Source organism: Schistocerca piceifrons, chromosome 11, assembly GCF_021461385.2.
Source record: "Schistocerca piceifrons isolate TAMUIC-IGC-003096 chromosome 11, iqSchPice1.1, whole genome shotgun sequence".
NCBI lineage: Eukaryota > Metazoa > Arthropoda > Insecta > Orthoptera > Acrididae > Schistocerca > Schistocerca piceifrons.
In genome coordinates this window covers 16,869,546-16,884,972 of record NC_060148.1, presented here as the reverse complement: position 1 = coordinate 16,884,972, position 15,427 = coordinate 16,869,546, and the positions used below count along the sequence as shown (strand labels likewise).

At 39.2% G+C, this 15,427-nt stretch overlaps 1 protein-coding gene across 3 annotated transcripts in view; it reads right to left on the bottom strand.

Moving 5' to 3' along the window:
* LOC124720134 (zinc finger protein 555-like) overlaps positions 1-15,427 on the bottom strand; it is a 145,886-nt gene that overhangs the window by 44,090 nt on the left and 86,369 nt on the right. For all 3 annotated transcript variants that reach the window (XM_047245434.1, XM_047245435.1, XM_047245433.1), the window contains exon 4: positions 10,378-10,458. In XM_047245434.1, the coding sequence (XP_047101390.1) occupies positions 10,378-10,458 (81 nt within the window). The remainder of the gene's footprint in view (positions 1-10,377; positions 10,459-15,427) is intronic.

Here is a 15,427-nt window from a genome sequence, read left to right as displayed (position 1 = left end):
ACGTACCAGCATATAACATTTGCAACAGCTATCTTGCACTTATTGTGATCTTGCATGACAACTCAATTTGTTACCTAGACAAATGTATTGCTGAAATTTCATTACTCTACACCAATTGTTTTTTGGTGTTGCAATTTTTTTCTGTCACTATACGAGGTATAGGAGTGGGCCAAAAACTAAACCTTGTGGGCCCCACTTTATGATTTCTCTCCAGTAACTAAAATTTTCTATCCTTTCAACATTATTTCAATCCATCAGCCCAACATTTTGCATTCTGTTTTTTCAAGTATGATTCCTACTGCCTGCATGTAAAGCCATCAAATCCAAAAAAGTTGAGTTTTTCTAAGGGAATGACATGGCTCTGAGCACTATGGGACTTAACATCTGTGGTCATCAGTCGGGAATGACATGTTCTACACAATCAAACACCTTGGAAACATCACAAAAATACAAACTGCTGATGTTTTATTAGTTAGGGCTGTACAATTCTATGAGTGAATGCATAAATAGCATTTTCAGTCGAGTAACCCTTCTGGAATCCAAAATGGGTTTGCTACGTAAATTTTTTCTATGCGAGAGACTAAAGAAAAAAGATGGCTGTAAGAAAATAGGATGATAATTTTTTAAAACAAATACTAACAAAGAGATAGAGGGGCTGGCCAGTACTTACCTCAGCTCAGTACAGCCGATAGATACACATAAAACAGAACTGAAAATTTACATTCCTAGCTTTCGGAACTTTGTTCCTTCATCAGGGAGGAGAGAGGGGAAAAAAGGGAAGAAGGGAAAGTGGATTCAGTTACTCACAACCCAGGTTATGAAGCAACAGGGAAAGGTAAACAGGGAGGGTAGCAAGGATGGAGGCATGGTTGTCAGAGGGAAGCCAAAGATATTCTACTGTAGGTACTGTGCCAGCTTCAAACAAAAGAGGATGCATACAGAAGTAGGAAGTGGGGGGATGCATGGGGCAGGTTTTGCAGCGGGGTCAGTTACAGGGGTAGGAACCGCTGGGTAGAGAAGGTAGTCTGGGAATATTGTAGGGTTTAACAAGGATGTTACGGAGGTTAGGGGGGGGCGACGAAAGGCAACTCTGGGTGGTGTGGGGAGAATTTTGTCAAGGAATGATCTCATTTCAGGGGTTGACTTGAGAAAGTCATATCCCTGGCGGAGTAATTTGTTGATGTTTTCGAGGCCAGGATAATATTGGGTGACAAGGGGGATGCTTCTGTGTGGTCTGGGGGTAGGAACATTGTTGTTGGACGGGGAGGAATGTATTGCTCGGGAAATCTGTTTGTGGACAAGATCTGCAGGATAGTTGCGGGAGAGGAGAGCACTGGTCAGGTTATTGGTGTAATTGTTGAGGGATTCGTCACTGGAGCAGATACGTTTGCCACGAATACCTAGGCTGTAGGGAAGGGAGCGTTTGATGTGGAAAGGATGGCAGCTATCAAAGTGAAGGTACTGTTGTTTGTTTGTGGGTTTGATATGGACAGAGGTGTGGATGTGAGCTTCAACAAGATGAAGGTCAACATCCAGGAAGGTGGCTTGGGTTTTGGAGAAGGACCAAGTGAAATTCAGATTCGAAAAGGAGTTGAGGTTATGGAGGAAATTAAGGAGTGTTTCTTCACCATGAGTCCAGACCACAAAGATGTCATCTATAAACCTATACCAGGCCAGGGGAGGCAGCTGTTGGGTCTTCAGGAAAGCCTCCTCCATGTGGCCCATGAAGAGGTTGGCATAGGAGGGGGCCATCCTGGTTCCCATGGCCGTTCCCCTGATTTGTTTGTAGGTCTGGCCTTCAAAAGTGAAGTAATTACTTCCCTTTTGAAGGCCAGACCTACAAACAAATCACATCTTATATGAGATTTTCCATTAATCATTTTGATAATTTTTTAAATCTTTCTTGTCATCTTAACAGTTACAAATTTTAACTAGTCTAGAAGAGTTCTCCATGTCAGTAATGCCTTACATATATTACTCAAGACACTGTTTATCAAGTTGAAGCAACTTTTCAGAATTATTTTTGAAATTCCCTCAGCACCACATGAGCTTTTGCTTTTTATAATATTTATAATTCTATTAATTTCAGTGAAAGAGGTGGTATAGGATGAAAGAACTAAAATAAATATACAAAACTAACCTTGAACTTTTTAGTGTGTATTACCCTGTAGGACATAAAGCTCAAATGTGGCAGTAAAATTTTAAATAATGGCATAAATGGCTGGTCTTCTGGCTTCAAAATTTTTCTAAGTGGCTCATCATCAGTGTTAAGTTTTTGCATGAGAGTCTAGCACTCTGCAAGTTAAGGAATTCATCACACATTCTCAAACATAACATAATTCATCTTACATAAAAGAAAATTTACTTTGAAAGTAACACTTCTCAAACCACCATTCGCAATATTTTCCCACAACCTGTGACAAATGTAAACAGGTGTGACATCACACTCACTGAACCAAGGCCCACAAGAAAGACATTAAAAGCAGTACTGCATAGTCTTTGATACGTTTTACTGTCGGCAGATGCTTGTGTGTGCATTGTGTTTTGATGTTGCAAATGGTATTTTTTCTTTGCAACTAAAGTTTTATTTTGGTGTTAGTCTATTGTTTATGTTTTATTGCTGCAATATTATTCTGGTGCAAAGTTACAAAAATTTAACTGAAAACAAACAATGAAAAATTCCCACAATTCTAAAAGATTTCCAAATTTTTACCCGATTTCCTGGTTGTCTCGGGGTGCAAACACAATGTTATCAATCAGTGCCTACTATCTTGCTCTACAGAAATTAGAAAACTGAGTACTGAAATTAGGTTGAAATGCCAGATAATGATTCTAATTCGTTTTTCTGTTCATATCTTTTTAAGAAATCTACATGGATGTCTCCACAAACTACTGTTTCTTTTTGTCTGACAGGCTCAGTAATGCATTTAGAGTTCTCAAAAATAGCTGAAAGTTTCCAAGTGGAGATATGTAAACCATTACTGTTATCAGTGAAATATTCTGCAGTAACAACTCACAAGCTCACTCTTCTAGTTTCTCATTAACACAAAAACTATTTGTTTCAATATTTTTGACTTTGCGCGCAATTTCTACATATGTTGCAATTCCTCCTTTTCCCCTGCTAACTCTACATGAAAATGAAGACAGTCTTTGATCTCTGATATTTAATTTCTCCACCCTTGCAATTATGCGGTATTCAGAGAGGCACAGAATATCTGTTTTTATGAGCCTGCAGTCTGTTCTGTTCTAATTTATTTCAGTTCTATCATACCAAACCCAAAAACTCCAGTAATGTAAGGGATTTTGTCATATAACTTTACTTTTCCCTTCCACTCACATGCAGGCCAGGATTTTTGTATCATCTTCTCCCAATTGCAGCACCAAGCACAATGCAAATATGACTTAATTTTAATCAAAAGGAATCAGTTGAGCTCCTTATTAACAGCCACAAGAGTGCGTTGTTGTTTCACCTATTTCCTCTAAGTCACCTTTAATGCCATGTTCCAAGCTGTTAAACAGGCTGTTTCCCATTACTCCTACTGTATGTACCTGAATCTCCACATCAAAATCTCTGTCCAAGGCCTATCACCTGGCTAAGCTTGGCACTAGGTTTCCTTGTGGTTGTGTCCTGGCATTCTACACTTAGTTTTACCTGTAGTATTCTGTCTACACTTGCCATATGATTACTACCTTGCTGAAAGACTCTTTTCCTTCTACATGACTTTTCTACCAACACAGCCTTAAAGTTATTCCTGTGAGTCTACTGCACTCTACTGTGCTCAAAACTGGTTGACACTCTTCTACTTCAGGTAACAAGTCAAACTAATTGCTAACCTAAATACGAGATGTGATATATGAGGTTTTCTTCCTTTCCCTATTATTTTTCCACCTTCTCCTAGCTCCTACTGTCTCTTTTCCCTTGAACACACCTAATTCAAAATATGCCATTTCTAATTCTGACAGAATGGCACAAATCTTCCCTCACACATTCCACGAGTTTCTTGTCTCGAATACATAATCTACAATTCCATGGAAGAGTCTCACTGGTACTTGACTGGCTTCCCCTCTACATTCACCCGATTTGACCATGAGCCCACAGTCCTGACATGTTTCTCTCTTACTAATTAACCTATGAAAACATCCACATTTGTCTCACACCACTACTTTAACAGTTAACTAAAAAGCACAACACAATATGAACTGTAATATCATTATAATTAGTAAAATCTTGTCTTTTGATGAGTTGTGCAGATAAGGTGTAGGTGGCTCATGGTCTTAAACACAAGAATGTAAACACACAGGTGTTTGCTGAACCTAAGTTTTAGGTGGCAGTGCGCACAAAGTGAATGAAAACTGGAAAGCATGATATTTTCCAACAAGGACCTTGAACTGATACGACCAGGAAATTATGTAAGGTAAACATACTGGCTATATAAAACTTTTGCAACTGGAGAGGACCCCCGTGAAAAACGAGTTAATTTTGTGGCAACATTTGCCAGAAGATGCAGAAGAGAAATAACAGACAAACCGTTGAAAGATGCAAATATCAATTTCCACACAAGATGGTAATACCTGTTAATTAAATACCATGTTTAGATTCTAAGTTACAAACTTTGCTCAATGTGACTACCATCTGAGCTGGTACGCACTTTGAAATTTATAAGACTGCTATTTCACAATTGTTCGCAGCACCTTTTTGAACTTTTTGAATGATAGACCATGGAATGGTCAGCTGTTGTGACACAGCTTGTGCACTGCCTGAAGCTCACACACTGTATACTGCTTTCTCAGCCATGGCAATGGTAACTTCAACAATGCACCATGGTGCAACTGGCCGATAGCCCGTCCCTGGCGCAATTCACGAATTGCCGGTTAATTTAAACTTCTGAATCATTATATTGAGGTTGAAGTTCTTCCATCCATGTTTTCTTACAAATAAATTGTTTCTGGAGGGGGTCCACATTAAGCAGAATACAATTACTTCTTTTCTTATACTACCCAGACCCATTTTGCTGGAGTTTCAGCTTTTATTTACTGTTGAATGCATACAAACTTGAGTTTTTAAATAAGTATTTACAAACTTGAAAGTCAAACAAGGTTTTGTACATATATACACCATTTGTTAGCATATGCTGTTGTTTTCCTCACTCTTTTAGTTTTGCATTACATTTTTTTTTAATTTCACAGTTTTTCATCTACAACCATATAGAACTTAATGTAGAAAAGTTATTGATTTCAAAATTTTACGACTCAAGATTCTTATGGTTATGTCTAACATTAACTAACTCTATGTAGACCACTATGTCTTTGTGTCGGTGTTTGCAATATGTTTCACTTTTTCGGTTTCCCTTTTATCTTCAGTGTGAAAAACTGCCCGCTGTAACTTTCACTGTCACTGTTTACAAACTACAAAAACAAGATAGGCAGTGGAACAGCCGAATGTGATCTGGGCAGACATTTCTACTCTCTGGAAGGTGTATCTGTCATTTTTTATTTGTGTGTGTGTGTGTGTGTGTGTGTGTGTGTGTGTGTGTGTGTGTGTGTGTCTAGTTTTGTGTGAGGGAGAGTAGGGGTTATTGTTTTCTGATATTTCTTTAAGGGCAGAGAACAGGGTTCTGTTGCAGAGATAATTTGTTATGACTTTTTGTGTTTGGCAGTTTTCTTCAATTATTAGTGTTCGTGAAAGGCCGTTGCTGTTTTTGACAATTTTCAAGTTGGTATTGATGTTTGTTTGGCTGTGATTCATGTCCATAAAGTGTTCGCCAAATTTCGAATGACAGCTGTTACTCTTTACGCTCTTCTGTGTTCTGTGTATCTGGTATTAAAGTTTCTACTTGTCTGTCCTACTTAAACTGATTTGCAGTCTTAGAATGTTGGTTGGTAAATACCATATGTGTTGTGTTTGTCTGTGCTTGTATTGGTTGCCCTTAGTTTTCTTTGTATCTAGTTATCTGTCCTGACAATTTTTAGCTGTTGATTTTTGAGTAATTTGCCTATTCTTTGGGATGCTTTGTTGTTGTAAGTGAGAATGTTCTATGAGGTGTGACAATCAAGTAATGACACTGACTTTCTTTGCAAGATGTGGCAATCCTGCAGGCTTGTGTATGCACAATATCTTTGACTTTGGTCTATAAGCTGCTTCTAGTCCAAGCGGCACGTCGATGGAACTAATCAGTCATGAGTTGTGCTGTAATAAGTTAACACATGTTTGTGTCTCTTGTCATGGAAAAGGAACCGCATAATATTGCACAACAGTATGCCATTTCTTTTTTCGTTAAATTGGGTGAAAACACAACGACAACTTACGGTAAGCTCCTGAAGACTTTTAGAGAGGAGGTTATGTCAAGAGCTCAAGTTTTTCGTTGCCACAAAATGTTTAGTGAAGGCAGAAAAAAATGTTGAAGATGAAGACCACAGTGGACGACCATAAACCTCACGAACAGAGGTCAACTTGGCCAGGGTGCGTGAACTCATAGAATCTGATCGAAGATTATCCATGAAAATGATTGCAGAAGAACTGAACATCAATTGAGAAATGGTTCGTCTAGTAATAACTGAAGATCTTGGTATGAGAAAGATTTGTGCAAAAATTGTCCCCAAAAATCACACACCACAACAGCGAGAACACGGAAAAATGTGGCAGCCGATCTGTTAGAGCACATGGAAATCAATCCAGAATTGTTGAGCCGTGTTATCACTGCTGATGAAAGTTCATTTTTTCAGTATGATCCAGAGACAAAACGCCAAAGTTCACAATGGTGCTCAAAGGGACCACCCAGACCAAAAAAAAGCCTGCATCTCAATGTCAAAAGTGAAATGCATGCTTGTGTGCTTCTTTGATTCCAAGGGAATTGTTCGTAAAGAGTGGGCGCCTCCTGGACAAACAGTTAACCAATATTACCACAAAGAAATTTTAGAAAGACTCCGTAAGAGAGTTCTTCATATCTATGCCAACATTGCTGATAATTGGATTCTGCATCACGATAATGCACGATCCCATACTGCTCTGTCAGTGCAGCAATTTTTAACCTCAAAACAAATTTCAGTACTACCACAGCCACCTTATTTGCCAGATATTGCTCTGTGCGACTTTTTCTATTTCCAAGAGTCAAAACGGTGGTCACGGGATACAATTTTCAAACAACACAAGATATCCAAAAAGCTGTGATGAGGGTCTTGAGGATATTACAGAAGATGAGTTCCAGAAATGTTACAATCAATGGCAGAAGTGCTGGAAAAAGTGTGTGCAATCAGAAGGGAACTACTTTAAAGGAGACAACACTAAACTTGGCTAAAATGGTAAGAAACTTTTTTTTTCACATCACTCTCATTACTTTATCGTCGCAGCTCGTATCTCGTATATGTGTGTTGTTATGGGCAGAGAGAGAGAGAGAGAGAGAGAGAGAGAGAGAGAGTGTGTGTGTGTGTGTGTGTGTGTGTGTGTGTGTGTGTGTGTGTGTGCTGTGCATTTGCGTTTTATGAGCATATTCTGTGTGTCTATGTTTGCACGTTGGTGACGAGCTGTTTGTTTTTGTGTGCTAGATGCTCTCTTTATTTTTGTTTCAATTATGTGATTCACTTTCTCTATAATGTTTGTGTCATATCAAGTCTCTACAGCTATGTGTTTGATTATCTGTGACTCATTTTTGTAGTTGTCTTCATGGAGAAAAATTTTGTTCAGTCTGCAAAGCAGGTATTGGAAAGTAGATAGTTTGTTTGCCATCGGATGATCTGAGTCTCTGTGTGTGGCTCTATTGGTGGTAATGACTTTCCTGAATATGGAGAATTTATGTTGGTTGTGACTGTGTACTGCGAGGTCAAGCAAATGTAACATTTATGTCATTTTCTGTTTTTATGGTGAATTTTGCTTTTGGGCGAACTGTGTTTACGTCACTGCAGAGTTGCTGCATCTGACAGTGTTTCATATTGAAGATTCGAATGGCTCTGAGCACTATGGGACTCAACTGCTGAGGTCATTAGTCCCCTAGAACTTAGAACTAGTTAAACCTAACTAACCTAAGGACATCACAAACATCCATGCCCGAGGCAGGATTCGAACCTGCGACCGTAGCGGTCTTGCGGTTCCAGACTGCAGCGCCTTTAACCGCACGGCCACTTCGGCCGGCCCATATTGAAGACACATGATATCATCTACATAGCATTACCAATACACTACTGTGCATTGTTTGGATCTTACAACTGTTTCAAGTGTCTTCTTCTCAGTGTGATTGAGGAAGATGTTGGCTAGGAGTCCACTGAGTGGTGAGCCCAGTTACAGACAAACAGAATCACAAAATTAAAACGAAAAAAGAGGGAGCACATAGCAAACAAAAACTAACAACTCATCCCCAACATACAGACACATACAGACCATAAACACACAACAACACAAATGCACAGAACACACACAAGCACACGTAAAAAACTAATGCCCAAAACAACATTCAAATCATAGTCTCATATCAACAAAGCAGCCCACTGAATAGGTGACACATACAAAAATGAAAGGCTAAAAATTGCCTACAGACATAACTCAATACAAAGAAAACTAATGGCAATTAACACAAACACAACACACATGATATTTACCAACTGACACCTCAGGACTGCAAATCGATTTACAGGACAGACAAGCAGAAACTTTAATACCAGATACACAGAACACAAAAGAGCATTAAAAAGTAGCAGCTGTCATTCTAATTTTGATGAACACGGTATGTTCAAGAATCACAGCCCAGAAAACATCAATACTGGCTTGAGTATTATCAAATACAGCAACAGGTCTCCACAAAAACTAATAATTGAAGAAAACTGCCAAACACACACACACACACACACACACACACACACACACACACACACACACACACACACACACACGAAAGATACACATTTGGCTGTTCCACTTTCTATCTCAATTTTGTAGTTTGTAAACAGTGACACAAAGTTACATAGTGGTTTTTCACAGTGAAAAAAGGAAAACCAGAAAAAGTAAGTGAAACACACTGCAAATGCAAACACAAATACACAGCCTTCCACAGAGACTTAATGTTAGGCCTAACCACAATATTGCTAGTTATAAAATTTCAAAGTAAATGACTTTTCTACAGTAAGTTATACACTGTTGATGACAAACTGTGAAAGGAAAACAAGAGTACTGCAAAACATACAAAACCAAGAAACCTATGGAATGTGATTGCAAGGAATATTTGTCTGTTTTTTACATTTGTAAATACTTTCTTAAGAAGTAAAATTATGTGTGTACAAGTAATAAACAGCATTTTTTTCTATTTAGCAGAAAGAAAATAAGACCCCACTTGTGACACTGAAACTTCAGAAAAATACATCTTGGTAACAGAAAAAAAGGAAATAATTGTGTTTTTCTGAAGGCAGACTCCCTCCAAAAATAAATTTATTTTATACCTATCTTCAGTACTGGTACAGAATGAGGACATCTTCATATTCCTTTATACATCAATACTCGCAAAGAGTGGCAACAGTATTACAGTTGTTTCGGTAAAACAACTTTACGAGTAATGCCCTGCTCAGCTTCTCCAGACCTATGTCAACTGTCAGCAACTGCAGTGCACACAGCATCTGTGTTTCAACCCTACATCACCGTACCAGTACCGGTGTCTAACAACAAGCCACCACACTAACACCAAAAAGAATGCAAATCTTGCAGTGCACAGTCTCAACATAATTCTTACAAAGTTGGGAATCCACATGGTAAACAGTCTTCTATCTACAATGACTCAAGTAGTAAAGTTTAATTAGAATCACTTGTAGGTACTGAGTGTTTCCAAAGCATCAGCAGCAGATTATTCTGACATTTCAGTGAATATATGGCAGCAATTTCTGCAGTATTTTAACAATGCACTACCTCATACAGTACAGGCTGGAAACTGCTGGCAGGGTGGATTGGGAGTTCATAACTTTCCTCCTTACATCCCTGACCTTTTCCTTTACATTTTTGTTTGTTGCGATGAGAGAAGCCACTATGACATTGAATTCAAAAGCAATGAAGAGGTAAAGAAATAAGTCCAAAACTACCGTTGAGATCACAGTAAAGAATTCTTAACTGAGGGGATAAGAAGAACCATTAGAGGAAGATGGGACAAATATGTAGAAGTTGGTGGACATTACATAGAAAAGTAGAGATAATACTGTATTGATCTAATCAGCTTGTTTTGTTGTACAGTTATTTGTCTGTTTGGTTACTGAGTGACCCCATATCTGGTCTAACATGAGAGAAGATGTGCCCGACAGCATTTAAAAAGATACACCAAATTTTTGGTGTGTGTGTATTTTGTATGATATATACATAAAATATGAAGTGCAGGGCAGGTAAGAATTCTCATATATACTGGTACTTACTGGTTCTTCACTGGGTGTAAGAGGAACCAACAATGCAAACACTGGCTTCATGTCATTCTGCACTTCACTCTCCATGGACTCCTGCAACCAGAAGGATTTATTTATTTATTTACTTATGGCTTTCTGAGGCATTAAAAAGACACATGTATAGAAGGGGAAAGTGACAGTGGTACACAAATTACTATCCCTTGTGGAGTATAGGTGTAGTGTATATGCAGAAGTAATAACAGAATGTAAGATCCAATATAAACCAAGGGTTCACATGAAACCACCCATATTTCCCAATGCAAATTTCTAAAAAAATTATGAGACATAGATACTTGGAGTTTGTGACATCACATAAACTAAATCAAAATGTTTTGTAAAAAAAAAATTAATACACTTCCATATGGGCCCCTTCCATAAACAGTAAAGCATGAGTGGGGTGATGGAGGCTATTGCAATAACAATTTTTTTGTAGAGATAATTAAAGGCATGTACAGATGAAGGCATACACAGTGCCTTTCTCATAATTGCATAGGAAGAAAACCAGAGGCGTTATGTCAAGAGATTGTGGTGGCCACTTGCTGGAAATGCTTGGTCTTGGAAGACATGGACATACAAACTTCAGTGCAGTGCTCCACTAGCCCAACAGATCATCACATCTGGCTGTAGGGGAAGAAGCTGAGAAGTAGCTAATTTCTCAAGCATTTCCTAATAAATGGTTCCTGTTACTGTTTGCTCAATTAAGAAAAATGATTGAACTACACTCTCTTCCACTAGAGCACACCACACATTCATCTATTCTGTGCCTCTGACATGTCCCAAAATCTTTGGGGGGTTTCCAGGCCTCTGATGCTAATGCTGCGGCAATTAATCTTCTCACATGTAAGGAAGGTCACTTCATTAGTGAAAACAGCATTCCCTAGATAGTTGAGTTCTTGCCTGATCTGGCCCAACATCTAAACAGCAAATTTGTGGCAAAGGTGCAAGCTTTTTGCTTCAATGCTTGCACAATTTGAAATTTGTAGGCATGCAAGTTAAATCATTTATGCAGCCATCCTTCTCTGTCAATCCTATCTGATAAGGATCCCATATCACACAATAATTAACCAAAAGGAGATGGAAAAACTTAGTGTATGTAATCTCTTTAGTAGATCTGTTGAACCTTTTCAAAGCTTTGCCAATAAAGCACAGTCTTTGGTTTGTCTTGCCCACAATATTTTCTATGTGGCAGTTTTTATCTAAGGTTCTTGTAATTGTCCCTGTATACCTACAAGCTTTAAATTTGTGATTTATGATGTAACTGAAATTAAACTAAATTGTTACAGTACTTATGTGAAGAGCATCATTTTTTTTTTATTGTTTAAGATCAACTGCCAATTTTCACAACATACAGATACCTTGTCTAAATAATTTTGCAATTCAATTTGATCTTCTGATGATCAACGGACAAACATAATCACCGCCACTGCCACCGCCACCACCCATTACCCACTACTCCCACTACCCACTACCACCACCACCACCACCACCACCACCACCACCACCACCACCACCTGCAAACAACTGTATGTACTATAGGAGCAACAGAGGATGTATAACACTTTCTAGAAGAACACTAGATTTCACTTTCGTTTCACTAGTTGGCTTCCTATCAATCATCATGAATTGGCCTTTCTGATAGAATAAAGAATTCATCACAGAACTGACACAATACTTCATATGCATCCAATTTGATCAGAAGCCACTTGGGAGGAAGAGTATCAAAACCCTTCTGGAAATCTAGAAATATGGAATCAACTTAAGCTGCCCTGTCGATGGTCATCATCACTTCACTTCATGTGAATAAAGAACCAGTTGTGCCTCACAGAGATGATACAGTCAAAATCCACGTTGGTTATAAGTAAATAGACCATTTTCTTCAAGGTATTTCATAACATCAGAACACAATACTTGTTCAAGGAGATGGGTCATATGTGCTGCATAAGGTAAGAGAGAATGGGCTGCAGTACTGGTACGATTTTGTGGTTATGCACAACTACCCAAAAAGTGGAGACGACTCCAACTACACATACAAAAAGGGAATTAAGATATACATGTGGCACTCAAACATTTAATCATTACCTCAAAGAAATAAACTTATACAGCGAATTTTTTGTTTGTTTGAAGGTACATCCCTACACTACAGTACCATAGCACACTACTAGAGCAGCCAATCCAGACAGATAAGGAATTTGTCTACATCAGCCTGACATTACTCTGACATTTTTGCTGCTGCCAAAAATAAATTATTGCATTATACAGCTGCTCAGTTCTCCTTGGCTCCTGTAGTTGCTTATTGCGGTATAGGGATTTCAGAGTGTACCAGGACTGTGGACATGTACTCAGAAACAAACCAACAATTAATTACTTCATTTTTCAAGATAATAATTGAATCTTTAAGAATGCTTCTTGTACTTAGCATAGCATGTAGATGCAGATGCAGATGTTAAATGAAGGTTAATCATGGGTGTTTACATGCAGCGGATGGCAATAACTCAAACACAAATATGACATTAGGAAGACAATTACTTTGCTCTCAAATTACTTTGCACTGAAATCTCAGAAAAAAGAGTACACTATTTTATGAGGACAACAACTTTTACTAACTGTCTTATTACACACTGAGTGGTCCAAAAGCAATGGGTAGTAACTGGATGACATTTCGGTCATTGTATGCAGAATACTACACAGTTCATTGATCTCCATATAGTCCTAATAGCAATGTGTTTCTGATGCCCCACATTCAAGCTGGTAGCAATCTTACCCACGGTACTGTTTATAGCCCCATGCAGTCCTGCGGAGGTAATGTGACATCCATTTATTAAAGATTAGTGGTTATTCTGTATCATAATTTATTCCTGTGGAAAAACAGCCCCTCTGCTAATGAGTATCCACTCAAAAGGTTGTCAACCATCAAATCACAAATTATTGTTTAATCTCTGCGTGTCTTAGAACTACCATCACCCCATGTTCAGTTTTTATCAACTAGTGACATGCTGCCGTATTAACCCTTTGACTGCTGTGGATGTGTTAACTCGTCATGCTTCACCATTCTCCTGGCACGTCTGATGCGTATACATGCAGCCAGCCTTGGGTCTTCCCTACAGCACTAAGGACATGTTTACACGTCCCGCGCCACCGGCCTTGCCACCGCTAGGGACGAGTTTAGACGCGCTGAGTCACAGCTACCTGAACGCTACGGACGTGTATACACGCAGAGCTGTCTTCCTGCCCTGCTCTTCTAGTAGCTGTTCAGTGGTCTGACTGTGTAGTTCGAGAGTACATATTTTTCTTGTTGTGTTCGCTCTTTGCAGAATTCGACTTAGATTCCTGTATTTTCGTCAGTTTTCTTGTTTTCTGCGTGAGAAATGTCACGTCGCCATGGTTGAACAGATAAAGAAATCCTGGATATGCTCACTAAGAGCGACAGCGAGTATGAATTATTTGACGTTGCTAATAGAGACAAGTCTTCAACAGAATCTCGAAGCTGTAGTCTTCGGCCCTTTACAGCAGAGGGGAACGGAAGGTTCTAAATGATTGGAAAAGAGCACAGGTAGTCCCAGACATCAAGAAGGGTCATCGAGCAGATGCGCAAAACTATAGACCTATATCTCTGATGTCGATCTGTTGTAGAATTTTAGAACATGTTTTTTGCTCGAGTATCATGTTGTTTTTGGAAACCCAGAATCTACTCTGTAGGAATCAACATGGATTCCGGAAACAGCGATCGTGTGAGACCCAACTCGCTTTATTTGTTCATGAGATCCAGAAAATATTAGATACAGGCTCCCAGGTAGATGCTATTTTCCTTGACTTCAGGAAGGCGTTCGATACAGTTCCACACTGTCGCCTGATAAAGTAAGAGCCTAAGGAATATCAGACCAGCTGTGTGGCTGAATTGAAGAGTTTTTAGCAAACAGAACACAGCATTTTGTTATCAATGGAGAGACGTCTACAGACGTTAAAGTAACCTCTGGCGTGCCACAGGGGAGTGTTATGGGACCATTGCTTTTCACAACATATATAAATGACCTAGTAGATAGTGTCGGAAGTTCCACGCGGCTTTTCGCGGATGATGCTGTAGTATAAAGGGAAGTTGCAGCATTAGAAAATTGTAGCGAAATGCAGGAAGATCTGCAGCGGATAGGCACTTGGTGCAGGGAGTGGCAACTGTCCCTTAACATAGACAAATGTAATGTATTGCGAATACATAGAAAGAAGGATCCTTTATTGTATGATTATATGATAGCGGAACAAACACTGGTAGCAGTTACTTCTGTAAAATAGCTGGGAGTATGCGTGCGGAATGATTTGAAGTGGAATGATCATATAAAATTAATTGTTGGTAAGGCGGGTACCAGGTTGAGTTTCATTGGGAGAGTCCTTAGAAAATTTAGTCCATCAACAAAGGAGGTGGCTCACAAAACACTCGTTCGACCTATACTTGAGTATTGCTCAACAGTGTGGGATCCGTACCAGATCGGCTTGACGGAGGAGATAGAGAAGATCCAAAGAAGACCGGCGCGTTTCATCACAGGGTTATTTGGTAACTGTGATAACGTTATGGAGATGTTTAGCAAACTCAAGTGACAGACTCTGCAAGAGAGGCACTCTGAATCACGGTGTAGCTTGCTCGCCAGGTTTCGGAGGCTTTCAGACAGTCGTTCTTCCTGCGAACCATACGCAACTGGAACAGGAAAAAGAGGTAATGACAGTGGCACGTAAAGTGTCCTCCGCCACACACCGTTGGGTGGCTTGCGGAGTATAAACGTAGATGTAGATGTAGAGAGCACGAATTATAGTCAGCAGTACCTCTGAACCCCAGGAACCAGAAAGTGACAGTGAAACGGTTCAGAAAGAGAGAGCGCTTAAGTGACACATTCGACTGGAAAGAAACCGATTTCCAGCCTTTAAACTATTACTTCGATGACTTGAGTTCAGGACACAAATGTCAATTAGATATTGACCCAAGCATTCTTTCATTTTTTGTGATATTTATGTTTCAAGAACTGTTGCAATTTATTGC